This window comes from Opisthorchis viverrini (genome assembly GCF_000715545.1).
Source record: "Opisthorchis viverrini unplaced genomic scaffold opera_v5_16, whole genome shotgun sequence".
Lineage (NCBI taxonomy): Eukaryota > Metazoa > Platyhelminthes > Trematoda > Opisthorchiida > Opisthorchiidae > Opisthorchis > Opisthorchis viverrini.
Genome location: NW_008751672.1, coordinates 1,957,570 through 1,978,551, shown reverse-complemented (window position 1 = coordinate 1,978,551; position 20,982 = coordinate 1,957,570). Strand labels below are relative to the sequence as shown.

Sequence of the window (20,982 nt, the reverse complement as noted above, 5' to 3'; positions counted from 1 at the left end):
AATAGGGGGCAACTAATTTCTTGAATTTCAGCATTCAGTAGTTATTAGTCTTTGGAAAATGTGATGCATAACAGCCCAAACTCAGCAAAACTTGCTGTGAAAACCAAGGGCCTGTAACGAAACAGGAAGGGAAACGAAGAAAAATAGCTTACCGCAAACGATGTCAACGTATTCTTTGAGGCTACAATCAAGCTCCGATGATGGAAGTCGTAATTTCTTCATAACCTCTTCAAATTTCGATGGCCATTCAGACATCAAAGTGGAGATTTCCGGCATATTTCTGGGGTCCAATATGAAGACATTTACAAGTGCATTTACACTTAATAGGAAAACAGTGGGTACACTTATAGGAGATCACATTTTGGAGCCAAACACAATTTCCCATATGGCAACTGACGATCTTGTCACCGTGGTCTGTATACGCTGGTCACGTGGCCCACAACATTCGTTCTATTCATATAAATACGATAGGGCGTCAAAGTAACTAGCTTAGTTATTAAGATATAGATAGTCTAACTGGCTCCTTTTAGGATGTGATACTCTACATAATGCTCTCTTCCGGCACCGAGAACACTAGAATTGGCATTTATACATCCTGCACTGTGTGTACTCAAAATAATTTGATCGTGGAGGAAACTACTCGTAAGTTCGCTAAAACTCTTCGAAAGCCGGGACCAGTTTCGTCCTTCGTGGCTCCCATCGGACACAGTTCCCGCGTTTCCATCAATCGTAAACGAGAGATTCATCTGGGTTTCGGGTGCCTACCGTGAAGACCAAAGTGGTATGCAAATGAGTGTATTTTCAGGTTGTTCGTATTTCAGGGGTCTGCTCAAGGGCAGAATCACATTTATAACATGGCAATAGCCCACCGATTGTCATGTGACATGTTCTCACTATATCCTCCGGTGACTTGGTCCCACTTGGCGAGTCAGGGTTTTCTAGGAAATTCCGTGTTTTCCAGTTGTTTTACCCTTGAACGTCCCCAAATTTCGCGCCCGCGTTTAGTCATGCACACAGCGAAAGAACTGTCTAAATCACGCTCTGCGTTTATACAGGTCTCCAGGAGAAATCCACTAATGCGCAAGCCAGTTTTCAAATCTCTACCTTTGCCAGAGTACCTTCACTTTTGCTGCACGGCCAGTGAACACTTGGTCAAGAATACTGGTTGACTCCTAAAATGAGTTTGTGTTTGGTGACACCAGAAAGCTACTAATGATTTTTGTACGCTAAAGCTAGCACCATGTGTTTCTGAGGTTTTGACGCTTCGAGGCATCGGTTCATTTGTAGACCTCAAGCCCACGTGCCTAGACCAGTTGCCGCATCATTCGCGGTTGCACATCCCAGAGACACTCGATACAAACAAAGGGTCAACAAAACAACGCGAAAAGTAATTTGAACAGAAGCATATCTAGAAGCTCACTGTAGTACAACTGTTCACTTGAATTGTCTTTACACAGACATTTCTTCGGTTACGTCCTGTCTGTGCAAAATATTGCCCACAGTAAGTCACCTGACAATCGAACCAAAAACACGGAGTTTTTTCCTGGATCTCTATTATACCCAGTAACACGTGTGAATGGATAATATGTAAGGGCATCCACCGAAAACAGAATCAGCAGCAGCTACTCTTCCACAAGCTTTGGTATCAGTTTGCAACGACCGATTTAAGTACCTCGAAATCCCGACGCGAGATATGAACTAAGACCTCGTCTTTCACTTTTCGACGTTCTTGGAACTGAGGGTTCTTTTAAAGTGCCATGATCGCGGGACAAAAAGGATAGGACGACTTCCAAAAGTCTTGTACTATCGAAGAATGGCCGGCACACAAAAGAACTTACCGAACATAGTGCACTGTGGGCGGAGGTTTGGCCCGATACAAGTTGGTAATACTTTTGATCCAGTTATCAATCGCCTTTGTCTGTTGCTCAGCGTTCTCTATACTCCTTACGGTCTGAAAAATCCAAACATGTTGCTAAGTGCGCTCGCAGAAATTCACAAAACCAGATCTGAGCAAAAGACATTCTTATGGTCTGCCTTCTTTAATCCTGCTAAAAAGTGACCTGAAGAATGGGATATATGGTTACGAACGAACATCACAGGAAAAGGTCTCTTGAGAAAGATGCTATTTTATTGGACCTTGGTTCAGTAGGGCACACGTGTCATCCATACATTTTTGTGTTAAATGATCACGTATCAGATGATTACCATTAGAAAGGGCTTGGTGTTTCCAATCTGAATCGACCAGAACGTGAATATAGTCTCCCAGCTCTCTATCCTCATTTGTCTTGAAGAAGGAACACAAAGTTAATCACAGACCACCGAGATGTCCATCAAGGTGAACATCTCAGCAGCCTACAGGTGTCTTCTAGGATATCGAAGCATTAGGGTTGACTTGGTATACTCGGAGGGAATCCTCCACAGTGGGTGATTCCACCCACAGGACTAAACTTTGGTTGAGCTTCCTCAAATCTCCTCATAAAATCAACAAACTAGGAGAGAGTCAACACAAATTCTTTATCTGGGGTAGGAACTCAGAGAGAGAGAGCACCGTTTAATTGATCAAAATATACAATTAAATTCCCGCAACTTTCTCCATAACTGATAAGTCTGTGTAATGGATTAAGACGTGTTGTGTCTAGATGCATACTCAGACGTCTCGAGTGAGATGCGTCAGATTACTTTCAGGGTAGAGATGTCCACGCCTGGAGAAGTTGCTTGCTTAACGCATAAGATTGTGAGATCCCTGGATGACGAAAGTAAGCATGTTTTGCAGGCTTCGTCCCCTGAAATGTTTCTGGACCAAATTGGACGCATCTAGCGTGTCATATGATCTCACTGGACATAAATAGCATGCACATGTAAGCCCGAGTTGCGATTAGGGGTAGCATGCTTCGAGTACCATCCCATCACATTTAGGTTTCACATTTAGTACACAAAAAAAAAATTCAACAATGCTGTCATTAACTGTTCTCTAGCTGCCTATTCCAGGCTGTTCAAAGCGGATGTTTACGCCACCTGTTCTTGGGTGCAAACCGTCTCCATCAGTTTGACACCACCCAAGTATGCCGAGATTAAACTTTGATGTAGCGGAAACCTGAATGAATGACAACTTGTGCCCTCTCAAAAAATCATTAAGTGCTGCCTCTTATCGCAGTTTACGCGCACCGAATACCATGAAGTTTACAATCAATTGGAAAAAGTTTAAGTTTAAGTTTAAGTTTAAGTTGTTCTCAGATCTGTCGTAAGCTAATCATCAAAGAGACATACTTTCAAAATCTGGCAAGTTTTTTCTATCACTGTTTTACCTACACTCTTTTCTGCTCATCCGCAGATTTTACGGACGGTTGAGACCTGGCTTCATTAACACCAGTCGCTGTAATACATCCTTTTTTCTTGTAAAGGTCACTATAGATCTATATGTCGTCTGTTGCTCGTGTTTCCACTGCACGGTTCTTGAACTTTCGCTTCGTTCCTCCTCCTCATCATTATCAACAGCATGACATCAGTGTTCAGCACCGCTACTTCACTCCTAACATCTTAAGAACGAACCGGGTTTGCTGTGAGGAGGACCAGCCTACGTATGTACGCAAGAAATTCTACCTATAAAAACTCCAGGGTTTTATGTTTGGCTGAACCTAAGACTCGGTCCTTGTCTCTTAGGCGTGAAGTGAGTTGGTTGGCCTCAGTTTACTATAGGTTAACGTGAATGCGACCTATTCCTAACCTGGTAAAACTTTCATTGAGTGTTGGTATTGCTTGTCGGAGTCCATAGAATGCTCACCTGACAATTCACCGGTGGTGAGAGAGCGCACCATTAAGAACCTGTACTGTACAGCGACAGTTGACTGACATCATAGAATGTCGTGCTTTTTAGAATCGCTATCATGATATTCAGCAAAAAAAGAATGGGCAAACGAATTACAGCGGTGACACAGTCTACAGAGAGAGAGGGAAGTTTGACAAAAATATAAAGAAAAACAGTTCACTCTCATCTGAGGCTTCTAAAGACCGATGTAGTGTATGATAGGGGGTGCGAGATGGATCAGTGGTTAGAGCGCGAATTTGATGACCAGAAGGTCCGAAATGGTGTTACAGGTGAACGAATTACATGTTTACGACCCCACCAACTTGCATACGCGAGAAACGTCGTGTCAAAGTCTAGGACATAGGTGTTGATCTATGCACAAGAGCAATGAAGTCATAACTCACGGTGATAATTGAAGTTGTTTCAGCTAACCGCATTCTCCGAAGACGCTAACACTGATAATCGTGAAAACTCACCAAAAAACGTTTTACGATGGTCAAAGTTACCACAAAAATATCTTATACATCACTTAGCAATTACGGGGAGTAATGAGGGGCAATTTACGAAATAATAGCTTTCATAAATCTCCAAAATGCCCCAAACCAATCGGAATTTTAATAACACTGGTGCACAAATAATGTAGTGGAATGCCTGGTCCACTCAGTTTATGGCAAGCAGCCAAAAGTTGCTTACTTACAATTTCTTTGGATGCCGACTGTTTGGACAAAGCTCTCAAATGCAAATCGAGGACAGTTGGGTCAGACTGATTGGCACAGGGTTCGTCCAAAACAAGGAGCCCAAGGTTGTCAGGTTTTCCATCCGGCCTCGGAACCTGGTCAATATAAGAGGATTTCGCGTTATAACTGGTGGCCAAACGTCTTAACTGCTTCTCGTATAGTCCATGTTTTAACGTGCAGAGTAACAGCAAAGTCGTCGATTAGAATGTTGGCAGCTCAGGTTGTACAGATGGTCGTTTTTTCTGTTCGCTAGGCTGAACTGGGTAATTTTTGGCTCGTCGTAAACTCATTACTCACCTCAGTTGCCTGCCAAAAGTTTGCACTCAAATTGCCTAGCTCATTGAACGGAGTATTGACCAACACCGGAGTACCTAAGACGGTAAACCGCCAGGACCAAATTTACCTCGTCTAGACACTAGCAACTTCAAGTAAAAAAAATCAGAACCGGTCCAGTTATACTAGCGAGGAATACAAACGTCCCCCGGATCAAACTGTTGTTCCAACCATCGGAATGATGATCACAATACAGTTTATCTTCTGAACACATTTTTAATTATCTAAATAAGTGCTGACACAATTCCTCAATTGGCCGTAATGATTTAGGTCTGAAACTCGGTCTCAAGTTTGTGTAGACATAATAAACAAATGACCATACCAAGTGAGGATGACAACTTTGCTCCCGTGTTGGATACCTTCACCCGCATGCGAGGGAGGGAAGGAACTTAAACCAAAACAATACACACGCTTAACATATGAATAAGCGAGTACACATGGAACTGTTCCAGAAGGAAAGAAGACATCAGATTTTATTTTGAAAACCTCAAACGCAAATACTTCTGTTTGAACCGAGTGGTTTCACGGACCAGCATCAAAGTGTAGTTAAATGTGTGACCCACCAAAACGACAAAGCAAACGTTCATACCTTGAGAAATGCGTCAATATCCCCAACGGCTGCGATGTAGTCTGGAATAAACGGCTTAAGGTGCGTTTCAAGGTCAATGATTTGCGGAGTGTATCTGAAAATAGGCTAGTTACGTTTAACGCAACAGCATACCGTTGAATATACTCAAACATTTCCTTGATTTCAGGGGATACAGTCAAATGTTCGTAGTCCGCGGGATTGTATGCTCTATAAAGAGTGCAATGAAATTGTGTGAAAATGTTACAGTGGGTACATTTTGCAGCAGAATTATTCCCATGGCTGAGTAATATATAGTCCTTTACCAGTAAACCTTGCTTTGTGATGCTAGTGGCCTTCCCTGAAATCTACATGGTACATTTTATAATGAAAAATCATGTTTTTCGGCGTGCCCAAAGTATAATACCAGCAACTTTTTCTTCATTTGGTTAAGAGTGGTTGTGTTAACCCGGAGAATACCAAGAAAACAATAGAGTATTCTTGTATATGCAACTGGCTTGCGAATTTTCAACGACTTTATTATGTTGGTCAAGGGAAATGTTGGTTGATGGAGATACTTGAATGAAAAAACTAAGCCCCTCTGCAAAGGTTGTATTGCTTAGGAATAGCATACTGATAAAATGCCGTTACAGCTCCCTATGGCAAAGAGCATTGAAGCATCGGTGTTGAACACTGATATCATTCTGTCAATGATGATGATGATGTCATTCTGTCGATGATGATGATGATGATACTATATTGGTCAGAAGACTGGCCACTGGGAGCTGAGGACATTGAAGATCTAGTTTTTGACCAAAAGTGCTCCCGGAGTATTGCCCAAGTCTAGTGGGAAAGTTGGATCAGTACTGCTGAAGTAAATCAAATGGTTTTGGAAGGAAGTAGGTCGTCCAAGACAGATGAGCCAAGCACACTTCATATTTTGCCCTGAATTAGTGACATGCACCGTACGCTGGTCGACCGACGTTCTCAGAGAGCTGGTCCTGCTCGCTACTACAATCTTGTTCCTAGACAGTTAATTTGTACCTCTTTATAGTGAGACAAGGTCTAGCTACAGAGGATTCGAACAGTTCTAGCTCAGTTCAAGAAGGTCCTCTGAGTGAAATCGCTCATTCACGTGACATATTCCATGTTCCCACTTGTGTTCCATTAATTTAAGAATGTGCAACGCCAGACATCGCCATAATGAACCGATTTCGTTTAAACCTAATTTGTAAGCTTCCATTAATTATATTCTAGGTACAAGACACGACCCTGATTTTGAACAAGATTAATGTAGCATAACTAATACTAACAAGAAACGATTGGGTAATTATTGGTTTAAAATAGGAACACACAGTACTTCCCTCGAAAGGTGTGTTCCCGAACTAAGAACGAAATGCTTAATCACCCAGACTGAAGAGTATCTTTCGCGCATATCTCATCCAATATTGAAATTTACGTATTTGGCTGATCAGGTAAAGTGACGGTGACCAGAGATCATTTGAAATGCGCTGATTTGGACGCGATTATTGCCAATTATACGAATAACTGAATACATCTACGTACTCTAGAGTAGATATTTCCTAGGGAAGACGGGAGCAATCCTTTAAGTGTAGCTGACAAAAGAATGCCCATACACGCACAGAAGTGCGTCAGCGTATGACCAAGATAATTTTCTTGGTGGAACATCATACGTCACACGCACAGTTCGTGGTCAGAAACCCAAACTGAACCGTAATAGATGAATTACATCCTTGAGACGTCATTCCAGTAAACGCTGTACCAAATTACTTTAGAAAGTTTCGAAAGCTTTTTTCAGGTTTTATGGCACGGCGTCTAGTTCTGGAGATCATCACCTTTGAATTAGGGTAAACTAGTGGCTCAGAATGTTGTCTGGCGTTTTCCATGCTCAGCGACGGAGAAAATCACATAGGGAATATCGATGAGTTGAAAGAAAAGCGCACTCCGTTGCGAATATCATACTCTACTCTGGAAGGTTTCTGCATTTTTCTGTCGTTGCCCCCTGGATATTGTTTTTCTTCACAGGAAATGCATACATGTATTGTCAAGTTGATTTGACAAGCTAACAGATGACAAAGGCGCTCAGCTTTGTCCGGCGTTCCCCACAGTAACGACATCTGGTTCTACTTCCGGTTCATCGGTAATAAACTCCTTACCAAGCTTCCCTCACACCAACGCAGTTGTACAACAAACTTACACAAAACCACCATTCAAAGCGTGTGTTTCAAAGAAAGGAGCTTGACAAAGGAACACTGTTTCATCCGGTCCTGAAGTTGCGTGTCGTTTTCGAAGTGGAACATCCAACATACAAGTCATACATTAACTAAACATTTGCGCATTCACTGTCTAAGTGGAATTATGCAGTAATTATTCTTCTGGGACCAGACACACCTGAGGAGATCTGACCAGACCAGGCTTCGTCCAAACCAGTCATTTGTAAACCCTTTCAAGGTATCTTGCCAAAAGGATTATGAATTGGACTAAACCCAGAGATATCATTCATCTACTTGTAAACAGCTGGTGTGAATCGATCAGGAAAAACAGTTCTCCGGTAAAATCCGGAGATATAACAAAAACCTAAGATGTTGATTTTAGGCATAGATCACCTAGGAAAATAGCAGAAAACCCAGAAATTTCGTTCGACGGGCATTCTACATGTGAGTGTGACCAACAAAAGAAAAGCTTCAGGTTCTCAACATAAGAGAACATTTGAAAGTATGATTAACAGGATAGACAGGGGTCATCCCTCATCATTCACAGGGCGCCTGTGAAGTGTACTGGCTGTTCGTTATTGATACCAGTATAGTGTCCTTCTACGCCATTGCAAAATACGTGAACAATTTCGAACCACTTACCCTTCTATCACTTCAGGTGTATTGTCTTCGTCATCGTCGTCATCATCGTCATCATCATCCTCATCATCGTCTGAAGTTGCGCTTTCAGATAACCCTCCACCGCGTTCACCTTCGTTTGCACCAGTCAGTCGACTGGATTTCATACCTGACAAAAGCGAGGGTCCGGCCTGTTTTATAATTGTAAAAAGAAGTGTCGAAATAAAGTGTGGATCAATCCGGAAGCTGATTAGAATTTCACTATGGACGCACTACATAGCTGATAGGTGGGGATAAATGTGGTAAATGGCCAGCTTTGCCATTGTGAAGTTTTAAAAAAATGGTTTGAGACTGAAACTACTTTGCGGATATTTCTGCAGGATAAGGTCAGACTAACAGTTTATTACAATTTGCTGGTTTGCACAAATCCTCATCGCCATAAACCAGTTTTACTACGAATTGCTGGCACCTTTTAAGGTTGACCTAACAGTACAAGAGCTCTGGACTGACTGGATTATACTTTTTGGACATCTGTATGACATAAATGTCCTGTAGCAACTTCATGTGGACGGCTCATACAAAGTTACTTAATGTTCAGTATTAAATTTACGTAGATGTGCCAGTGCTAAAGGGTGGCACGAATGTTATTCTGAAGAAAGCGTTACTGAATATCAAGCTCTGTGCTCCAATCGTGCCTCTCCACTTCAATTATTTCGGAAGGCACTGTGTGTTTACAACGCTACTTCCATCGACAACGTGGCACTAAGTATTGCAATCAGCGCTGATGCACCACAAGTTGAATTCTCGGCCTCCATCACTCAGTCTTGCCTCATGTAAATGTTCGATAATAATCCGTTATAACACTCATTCCGGTGAACATCCAGCATTCATTTGAATCAAGTTATTGAAAGTAAATAACCCCTGTTCGGCTAGTGTTACTTAAAAACTCATCGTAGTGATATTATCAACAAGGCTACACCGGGGTTTCACACGAGTAGACTACATATAATAAGAGCATACGGCTGACGAAAACTCGGAGACTATGCCAACATGATGAGCTCTAAGAGGGGTGAAATGGGTCGCGGGCTTTCGAACACCTTTCAGTAACCTTGTGAGTAATGGCCCCTCATGAAAAGACTATATAGATCCATTTCTAATGTTACAATAATCAAAGAATGGTATTTGGTTCGTCCTGCAATAATAGTCTGTCTGAAGGTCGTGGATGAGGAAAACCATGGTTTGAGATTTATCCTTTGGATGATGTCTCTGTTTTGGGAATTTCTCTATTTCCACATCTACTTATCTGAGTTCGCCCCAGCAGTGGAATCTGGTTTGGAGCATCACAGAATAATCCCCTAAAGCCGTTTCTTTTACCTGACATCTGTGCCAGCATTTGGTGGCCAATCAGAAAATATCGGATCTCTGAAATCATCGGTGATGGTGGATGCCGACAACCTTACTCAACCTTACTCGAGTAAACGGTATAGTTGTGAGTTGTAGTGTGTCCCTCAAGGCGTAGCTCCCATACATTCTTTGTTCACTATACCACTAGGTTCTCCAAATAATTACTATGATTATTCTCACGCAACGGTTTCTTCAAGATTCAGCCCCTTAAAAACGCGAAAACTTCGTAGTGAATCACGATGCTAAGTGTCGAGCGTGTAAGGCATCACGTACATCCCTTCAACGTTCAGTGCCTCTTACTCTTTGTGAGCTGAAAATTAGCCAGTTTTGTAAACACTAATCAGATTATCAGATGGCTTGATGGATAGGGTGGAAACCACATGGTATGTGAGTGACTGCTTTACATTGAGGAGTTGATGTTTTCCAGTGGACCGAAAAAAATCTGTCGCTGGTGAAGAAAAGCCTCTCAAAAAACAAATTAGAGCACAAATGAAGTTCGCCTTGTGTGAGATAACCCACTTTAACAGCGGAGTGTTCATGTTTACTGTAACCCCTTGTGTTGGGATGTTAGACTGCTTGTACTCTGACTACGATCTGCGCCCAGTCCTCTGCAAGTTTGCTATAAGTATCATGTTTGCACGTTCTCCATCATTAGGTCGCGTTGCTCCTTTGAAGGTCCTTGAGCTTGGATTAAACGTACCACAACCGGCCCCCTTGTATGAATATTTTACAAGTCTACACGCATGACTGTTAAGTATGACACTCGAATTACCAAAAGAAAAGTCATTGTACGAATCGGACAACGCGCATTATCGTTTTGCACGTCGCTTTTCGCTGAATCCGCGTTGTGAAATCCTGAGTTTACCAGGCATGTTTTACAAAATTGCTCATACTCACTTGTCTTTCCGGTTCAACAATATTTGAGGTTTCAATGAAATTCGATCATACGTATCACTGACGATATAGTAAGTAGACTACGCAGTATTTAAGCTGCATATCACTGGGTCTATAACCACCACTGTCAAAGGTAATTGTAGAGAGGATTGTATTCTCATTGGCGCAATCAAACAGAACGATCAGAACAACCAAGCAATCAGAACTATTAAAAATTAGTAAAAATAAAATGGGAAACCCAAAAGTTTCAAAGTTGGAACGTTTGAATTCAAATCCCAAAGCCTAAAAAATAAGAACCACAAACAAACGCGCGATCGTGTCTTTGAAAACCGTGGTAAAACTTACAGTGAGAAGCTGGAACGAAAATAACACAGGGTTGCTCACTCACGTGACCAGGCGTGCAATGAGTCATTATGCTGAGTTTTTCCCACCCACACTTCAGACTATTTAAAGTACGGTGTGCTTGGTGCCTTCGAATTACTGAATTACTGAACTAATTCACAACAGGGCAGCCTCAACTCTCTACCCAGCCCTAGAGATAGACCAATCCGCATGTATTTACACCACCAAGGAACGACAACAAAATTTTGCCTCTTCATGAATCACTGCATGCAGCCACTACCGCCCGTCCCTACGCCAAACCCGAATACTCATTAACCGACTGTTCTATCCACCAATAAAGCGTTTTCACGTCAAGGAACGATAAGGACATCCAAGCACCTCCCGTCCGCATTACGCCTACTTCAGGTGGTTCGGTTAGCTTTGACACATTAATGAAACTTCGCGAGATACGTATACAAAAATTGTGCGGTATTCAGCTGAGTTTAAATATGGCTGATATTAACTTACAAACTACAGTTCTTTGGTAGTCCCAATAGCCACGATGCGCGTGCTCTCCATCTTCAATGTCTTGAATAATTTGAACATCTTAAATGTCTTGTTTTGCAAAGCTCACTAATGTCTTGAAGTAGAAGAAAATATTTCGCAAAATCCGACTATAGATTTTGCGACTTTGTCTAGAATCACCCATAATGGACCGTTGGAAAACAGAACATTTCATGTCATGATAGGAACTCAAAAGAATTGTAACTCTTTCGGCTTTTTCAAGATAGGCTAACCTATGTCTAATTTATGTTCAGACTGGCTTACTGGCTCTAATCCTAAACCCATGCACTCGATCATATGACCAAACGTGAAACAAACCATTTAGTGGTGTGACAACTGAAAAGTTCGGACAAATCAGGCGGAGGTCACTTGAATATGTGAGCCTATGAACAACTCTTACGGAGCTTGACCCATAAGAGCAGCAGTGTACATCAAACAATCATTCTTTGGCCTCGATCATGTCAGAAGAACTACCAAGATTGAAATCCACAAAGGAGCCATTGGAGTACAGTTGACTGGCGTGGGAGCACGCCCACTTGTCGCTTACAAGGCGTCTTCCATGAAGACCAGTTTATTGAAACCGATTGCGCTCGCTGTTATGTGCTTACACTAGGGGCGTAACAGTAAGATTAGATTTTTTCAAAACAGGTGATGAAGAGCTTTTGCCCTTAGGTCTGTCGAACTAATTTCCACTAGTTTTACGAGCGGAGAAGACGCAGCGCAGGTCGCATAATCATTATTTGCCTACTCGGTTAAGAAGTAAGGTTGATTTGAGAGTACTGTTAGTTTACCTCCAGTTTCATCTTGTGGTCAGTGACCGGCATCGCTGGCAGTATGACTCCTAAATAGGAGCCGTGGTCGTCTTCGCTCACCTAAACCCCGCGGCAATGTGAAATTTTGTGAAAAGAAACATTCTATCAACGAGGTCCAAGAGGGACCTTCAAGTTAACGGTCTTCGAATTCTTAGATTTGTCGCGAACACGAAGTCATTCAGGAAGATGTCACTAAAATCAATATTCTTTGGACAAAGGCCAAAAATCTTCTATCAGAGCAAGGTATTTGAAGTATTACGAACACTACCCTCCGTCAATCTGACTAGTAATTTCAGCAGCCAAGCCACCTTGTAATGTAACACAACAACAGAAAGGAAGGAAATTCCAAAACACTTGCCGGAGGTGTGACCGTAAATTGACCCTCGCCACCCTGAACTGCTCGTTTCTTCGGTTTGGTTTCACGATCTGAAAAGCGATAGGAAAGAAGCAGATTCCTCTGCATCAACTTAAATTTGTCTTCACACTAAACCATTGGCATTTACCAGTCACCTTAAGTTAGGAAATTTACCAATAGTACAATCAAAGTCGCACAGTGATGAACTTGGGCTGGTCAGGCAACAGACTAGAAGCAGCTTTACTACTGGGTGAGAGCCCTCACATTAGAGCTGACCACACTTTAAATTGTATGATGAATGAATGATAAATGAAATCCGAAAGTTCAGGCACAACATGTGTGACACAAATTTTGTGCTATAGGTGAGTGTCCGGAAGCTTACCTTCATATTCGTCCATTGTCCCCTGGGGTGACCTCCTCGATCTTGGTGTAACAATGTCTTCAGAATCTGGTACGTCTATTGTTTCGTCGTAGGGTTTATCCACAGGCCTTGAGAAAAACAAATAGGAGTTCAAAGAAAAAAATATAGTGCACCGAAGTTTTTTATTCGGTCTTCGGTGAGCATATTATACTCCCCACTCCATAATTCGCAACCCACATATGCTCAAGGCAACTACTACTTGTTCATTCACCCGACTAAGCTATCAGGTGCACATATCACTTCAAGGTCTTGTTTCCAAAAATGAAAAAATTCACTATGAACCAATTATACTTATTAGTAGGTCGCGTCAATATAAGTAGCCTGGTGTTAGTCTGATCAGCATTACATCGGGATGAGTGAAACATAGATGGTTACTACTGTTGGTAATGCAGCCTGCAAGTAAACTGTTTGAGGTCAAATGTATAGTGGCCTTCACTACCTCGGTACAGTATGAGAATCCTCAGGTTAATAATGAACGCTTGAAGTTATACTTGGCTAAATCGTTTCATTCCCTTCGAAATAGCCTTAGAAACCTTTTTCACAGCCCCCAGCCATTCAGCACGGCCATCTGTATTCAAAAACCACTTTTGCCTGTGCGGAACGTGTGTTGAAAACAGTTATTTCGGAGATAAAACTCTCAAACGTCCTAGGAGTGGGACTTCCCATTAGAAAGATTAACTGAATGAGTAGGAAGAGGCATATTTTGCCACTTTCTATCCACTAAACAGTACGGGAGTAATGAAAGAGGAATGGTTTTACTAATCCATCAGTGCTGAGTAGACTGTTATGCATAGGTGAACACATGGAATGAGCAGACCGGTTAACCTGGAATTCTGTGGCCTATCAAATGGTGTGTATGAAATTGGGTGAATAATTAGATCAAATTTTTCCATATCGCTCGGATGACCAATGTGTTTAATTGTACGAACACAAGCAGCACATTACCTTCACATACAGTACAATATGGTACAATATATTTTGCAGTATATCACATGTATGTGGCATATGACGCATACCAATATGTCTATGCATTTAGTTCGATGATATCTGTAGAGATAAAGTGCTCATCAAATCCAAACTTATTTGTTCTTATGGCGCATTATTTGCCAACCACAGCCTACTTAAGACGACTATGTATGTGCACACAAATTCTGTCAGTAGCACCCTGGACACATACGTGGAACCCCTGAAATTTCCTAGTGGTGCGATCCATGGCTTCGGTTACCTTGCAGCGAGGACGACACAAATATGTGTAAACTGGTGATGTGTCTACGCCATAGTCCCTGATTGATTCTATCCACAAATGTTGTGAATCTTTGAAACTGTTCACCAACAGGTACTAGTGCAGCAGCTTTGATGGATACACTGAAACTAGCGATATATTCCAACTTATGGCTGGTGGTTCCAGCCACCATCGAGTCTCAGTAGTTATAATTCTGAAAAATTGAAATAATCACTGGTATGCAGATGGTTTTATTGACGAGGGAACAGAAGGACAACGCATTTCCCTCTCGCCGATTTACTCGTTAATCTTTCATATCTACTGATGACCTGCAGCACTACAGCGCTGCTTGGCCTTCTGGAATCTCTGTCGCTCCCCTGGAGTGGTACGTGTGGATACATAATTCTGCATACCCGTCGTTTGCGATGGACGGATACGTTTCCATGTATCTCACATGTTGCATCGCAACAAACCTGCTGCTGAGTGCAAGCAAAGACGGGCGGCCGATCCAAGTGTCGAAGATTTTTAGTATCGCTGAATCAAACTGATTGCATTAGATTCCACGATTTCTTATGAAACTGGGTTTAGGAGAAAAAGCAGAGAGTCAGACTCCCTTGCTCGTTTTTCTCAGAGTCCGGGGTTTTTACACCTTTCCTCTGATACTGTTTCGTTTTACCCAAAGATTTGCTTATCCAAAACTGAGCTAAACAGTTGCAACGAGTATCTGGTGAAAAATAGTCATACTTCCTTGTCGCCAACCGGGGGTTTTGCAGTGAAGAGGCGAGTCATGTGTTTGCTGCGCTTATATCGGATTGGCGTAAAATATACAGGGGAGAACGCCCACTTTAAATCAAAGTGTCTATTTTATTTTAAAACGTAGATGAAACTTCAAATAAGCTTTTCTGCCTTCAGATTCTCAAGCAGTGAGGTTGGCCACTCGGATTTTTTTCTCTTGGAATAATCATGATATTCCAGATGCCATTTCGGTAGATATTCTTTGGACTTGTGAAAGCGATCTGCTGTGTACAGAAGGTAGGCAAGTTATTTGGACTTCGTTGCTGGCTGCATAGATGATAATGCGCATATCGAACTGCCTAGTGTGTATTCGTTTGAGGATCAGTGAAGCCCTTGACTCGACTCAGATTGCTTGTCAGATGTTCGGTGTAAAAGGCTGCAGTCTGGTTTTTCCTGGTTTACAAATTACAGACGCGGCAGTTGTGTGTTGAATACGTTTAAAGACTCTCCGTGCTTGCCCGCTGATGCCTCTGAAGCACTGCCCAATTCCACTAAGGACAATAAATCAGTAACAGTGAGAAAGGTCAGCTGGTTTTTGCAAGAGGTGTTTCTTTGTTGACAAGCCAGCCGCTCACAATTTCACGCATTTTTTCTTCCCCATCGCCCAGTCCCACTCTGTATTTGTAAGCCCACCTGTTGGAAATGGCAAGCAGGTTTGTCTTGCTTCGGTCTTGGATGCACCATCTGTGCATCATTTCAAGGCATCTCGAAATCAAACTCCAGACCTCGAAGCTCGGCCTATCGGGTTGATTTTAATGTTTGCAATATGAAGCGAGAAGAAAAGCAAACTGCTCTTGTTCTCATTTTTGACTCATTGGCAGTGAAGTTTGCTGTATATCAGAAACAAGGATTCAAAACGCAAATATTTTGATTTAGCTAACTTTCCAGTCACTTTCCACTCGCTTCCGAATGTGCAATTCTGGTGTTTCAGAGACTGCAGCGACGAAATGTACAGGAATCAAAATCATCTTAATTCGCTGATCAGAAGGACTCTCACTCGACTGGATAGCCACTGATGGTCACCTTTACGTGGTTAATCTGGCAGCGCTTATGAAGCAGTCACACAATCTGGAAGTTGACAACCGCCCGTCTGTCATATCTAATCACGCTGCAACAGACTGTAGCTCAGAAAGCATCAAAAACAAGTTTTGTAATGCAATAAATGCCCTGCTATGAAGGGCCGGAAGCTTAAATATTGCGGCGGCTTCCAGAGATCTAAGTCCGTAAGTTAGCAAAATTAGTGCATATGATACTCGATTCGGTAGTCGGCTCGGATTTGGCTCGGTATGTACGGACTTCGGCGAGTGACTGCGTCAGCCATTTGCTGGACACAGCCTTCTATTATGCAATGCCAGGTTCCAAAATAATCAAAGTCGTCCTGGCACGCGATGTGCCGCACAAAATGGCAGCCATATGTCATTAAATTACAGATTAATTACCAACGATAGTTCGTTTTGAGGCATATGTCTAAGGTCGAACGATGTGCTCGTCCAGATTGGCTTCTTTCTTTTCTTTACCAGTTCCACATACCGAGTGGGCAAACAGCTCAGTCACAGAGCAGCTGGCCGATCCCGAAGTTAAGCATACCGTTTTGCTCGATCCTTATAATAATCTTCCAGCTGCTTCCTCGTCTGTTGTGAATTCTTGCTCGAAGGAAATCGCATCTTTGCACAATGCTGGAAGTCTTGCCCGTAGCACTCTTTGTGTCCCAGGGCAACGTACCGGCTGGTCCCGAAAATAAATTAGCCCAGCGGACTATCAAGTGTTAAGTAAAAGCTTGTGTGCATGCCAACGCTTCATGCCAAACGACTGCATCAAGACATGACTCTTCAGCTGCTTGAAAGAACCACTATTTCGTACCATCTGAACTTTTTGTAAACAAATCTACTAATCTTCACTATCAATAAGACCAGAGGAAAATACTGGCTCTTTACTGTAGTCTAAGGGCCAAACACAGTAATTTCGCGTAATTTTGCACCAACCATCACCAGTATCATCGATAGCGTCAGCATCCGGCACTAATGCATTGCTATCATATAACGATAATTTATTAGGAATACTTGTGGAGAAGAAAAGAACAAAAGTGGAAGAGGAAGGGACTTGGTGCTAGTCCGCAATATTCCGAGGTGCCCACAGTTCAAAACACTCATCCACGCAACAGATATAGAAACTCACAGCGTGAACACCACTGACATCGATTGGAAATAAAATCTTCAAGCGTCACCAGCCAGGCGCAGTTGGGATCACACGGCCCCCATCCTGGAAGGCGAGTCCCACCGACATCACTTAGACTAATCATGATATCTTTCATAACCCTTTCCTCTGTCAAAGATTGGCCAACTCTCTGCCCCCGCCATTCTGAGAACGATATTGGCTGCATTTTCCAGATCGACAGGATTCTAGTCAGCAGCCATTTCAACATCAGTCTTTTGAGGACTTCCTGCCTCCGTCCAAGAAATCTCAGTCAAGAATTCAAATTGAAATGAACAGAGTGGGCCCACATGACGGATATCCCTTTGTGTACGAAAAGTTCTGGAGAGCTCTCTGTATACTCTCACACAAGCCCGAGAATACAGATAACTTATGTCCATAAGCGTCTGGGACATTACTTTCTGGGCAACCGTGTGAGGTGGAACAGGCCAGTCAACCAAGCTTATGGGTCCTGGAAATCCAGGGATATTAAAAATGTGAGTATTCTGTGTATGTGGCGTTGTTCTAGCACCCAATGAAATGTGAAGTTTCGGTCATTACAGCTGTACCAGGTGGGAATCTCCCTTGCGTCGCTCAAGCCAGTGTCTATGCGAGCCACCGTAAGACGACGAAGGACAGTTGGTTCTAACAGTCTCGTCATGACTTGAATCAAGTGGCTCCTCTCGTGATTGCCGCACTCACTTTTCTGAGAGTAGGCACTATAGTCGATCCTCCCTTATCGTCTTACAGTCTTGTTTTCTCAAATGCAGACAAACAGATCAGATAAGCGCTGGCAGGAAACTTTACTCAAATCTTCAAACAGTACGGATGGGAGTCAATCTGCATCAAGAGCTCGGTGGCATTTGAGAAACCGTAGGCAGTCATTAACCTCCGAGGAAATAGCAAGTTCCGGGTTTGCCGTCCAGGATTCTACTCCATATGTAGGCTCCAGATGAGTGGCAGCTGGTGTCCACGGGAATCGCTATTCAAAGTGGTCGGCCCACCGGTGGGAGCGTTCTTTATTCAAAACGGTTGTTTTACTCTGACTCTTGATTGTAGTTTTCAAGGGCCGTAGCAAAAATCAACGGAAATAAGCTTCAGGTCTTCCGTAAGAGCTAAAAATGCAACCTGGCGGATACTGACAGCCGTAGTTCACTCGTGATATCGGACCAAATCGTGTGGATTCTGGAGTGTTGAATAAGGGTATGCAATAAGCACTGGATGACTTGACACCAAGATCTTTCAGACAATGCGTTGCAGTCATGTGTCACTCTTTGCCTGGAGACAGCATCCTCCGTTTTGCCCGTTCAAGAGTTCGTCCTAACAAGAACACTCCAGTTTTATTAGAAGTCCGTACTCTTGCCCAGCCCTCTGTGGATGAACGCCTTACGCCAATGTTTAATTACGCAAGACAACTTAGTGCACACATTACGCCTATCAATTGTGTCACCCATACCTTTCACTACTGCAGCATCAAGGGTTGCTAAGGGGTTCACCGAAGATGACTGATTCCAGTGCCAATGCCATATAGAGCAGAAGTGATATTCTGCAACGGGCACTAGAGTCTTCAGTTGGTTGATCCCACTGCGCAAGAGCGGGAGTCTCGCCCCTTGGGATCGGTGTGTGGTTTACAATATTGGAACAATTTTAGGACTTTTGCTGTGTTTTTCCAGCATCTTGTAGAGACCGACGGATACAGTCAAACAATGTGTACATCCATTGACCACAGAAGCAATACTGGGGAGCAGGTGCCATTATTCTCAATGTTCTTTTTTGTTTTTGGCGTCTTACGGCGTACTCCGACGCTGATTTTCTCTTTACAGCACCAAACAGGCACTTCGGAACTTCACCAGTCACGTAAAGCTGTTTCTGGCTTAAATGCAACTTTAACAACTTTGCTATGAGGAGGCTTTTAGGACCTCGGTTTTCAGCTGGCTTAGCAAGATGGAAGGTAGACTATATGGCTTGTGCAGGAGATCTATTGTAGTTCTTCCAGAGTGCATACGCGCTTAATAATGGCCTTTCAAGAGAATTATGATATGTTTCAACTTCGGGGTTCACAGTGTGGTGAACGGCTTGTATACAAGCCGTTCATATGAATATATTCATATGCTTTTGAGTGATAACCCAACAAAAGAACCCCACATAGGCATTGTTAGCGAGGACGAATGTGCTAGTAATTTCTCAGAGCTGCAGGACCCCCTCCAGAGCCGGGGGTTATATTATTAGATTGATTGGGATACAGGGGATACTTCGTGCCGAATATCACTATCACCACAACTTTTCGATTTTTCATTTTTCGGCCTATGGGGAGTTTGTGAAAGGCAAGGACGGAGTGCAACTGTTGAAGTGCACGCAAACCAAACTAAGGCTATATTTACTATCGAAATCCCACGAAGCCGCTTCGTGGGATTTCGATAGTAAATATAGCCTTAGTTTGGTTTGCGTGCACTTCAACAGTTGCACTCCGTCCTTGCCTTTCACAAACTCCCCATAGGCCGAAAAATGAAAAATCGAAAAGTTGTGGTGATAGTGATATTCGGCACGAAGTATCCCCTGTATCCCAATCAATCTAATAATATAACCCCCGGCTCTGGAGGGGGTCCTGCAGCTCTGAGAAATTACTAGCGCATTCGTCCTCGCTAACAATGCCTATGTGGGGTTCTTTTGTTGGGTTATCACTCAAAAGCATATGAATATATTCATATGAACGGCTTGTATACAAGCCGTTCATATGAATATATTCATATGCTTTTGAGTGATAACCCAACAAAAGAACCCCACATAGGCATTGTTAGCGAGGACGAATGTGCTAGTAATTTCTCAGAGCTGCAGGACCCCCTCCAGAGCCGGGGGTTATATTATTAGATTGATTGGGATACAGGGGATACTTCGTGCCGAATATCACTATCACCACAACTTTTCGATTTTTCATTTTTCGGCCTATGGGGAGTTTGTGAAAGGCAAGGACGGAGTGCAACTGTTGAAGTGCACGCAAACCAAACTAAGGCTATATTTACTATCGAAATCCCACGAAGCCGCTTCGTGGGATTTCGATAGCAAATATAGCCTTAATTTGGGTTTGCTTAACATCAACAGTGTCACTCCGTCTTTGCCTTAAGTGTAACGTCTTTTAAGATATAATACTCAGTGACTTGCACTGTTTCTACATGCATGTGATGCGAGTGTTGTCGGCCAAACTTGTATGGGACGAACCAACAAGAGATTACTTACGAGGTTGTGGTAAAATTATAAGCCCTTCGTGCCGGGATTACCCTGTCCCATAGGATAAGGCAGTGTTGTTTGGAGAGTCAACTGACTGCCTAACAATGCCTTCAGTTGTTGTAGTGGCTATGTTTCAAAAATGACTGCGAAAGCTGGCGGCCGAATGAGCTATTTAATTAAACAACTTGAACGAGAAATGTTGGGCATATAAATATTCAATTATAGACCAAACGAATCTGTGGTGCCAACCTACATTCGGCCTTGAACGAAATGACGCGCCGCTGAACCACACCATGACAATCGATACCGTAGTTGGTTCCAGTGGTTCGAGAGGTTCAAGAGAGCATGAACCTGAAACATCACCTACACTGATGGATTAACATCTCACCGATTCATATTCGCGTAGACAGTCTCAAACGAAATGACTTAACCCGACCCCTTGATGGTCAGGTTTAAGCGTGTCCAGCGGGCCGCCACGAGAATGGTT

The 20,982-nt window shown here is 42.8% G+C and overlaps 1 protein-coding gene across 1 annotated transcript; it reads right to left on the bottom strand.

Moving 5' to 3' along the window:
• Nucleotides 1-34: 34 nt before the first annotated feature.
• T265_01501 (hypothetical protein) lies at nt 35-20,781 on the bottom strand (the record flags this gene model as incomplete). Its single annotated transcript, XM_009165542.1, has 10 exons — nt 35-111; nt 153-280; nt 1,839-1,951; nt 4,503-4,688; nt 5,465-5,558; nt 5,597-5,671; nt 8,317-8,483; nt 12,646-12,713; nt 13,025-13,131; nt 20,749-20,781. Coding segments are annotated over 10 exons (1,017 nt in total).
• Nucleotides 20,782-20,982: the final 201 nt, after the last annotated feature.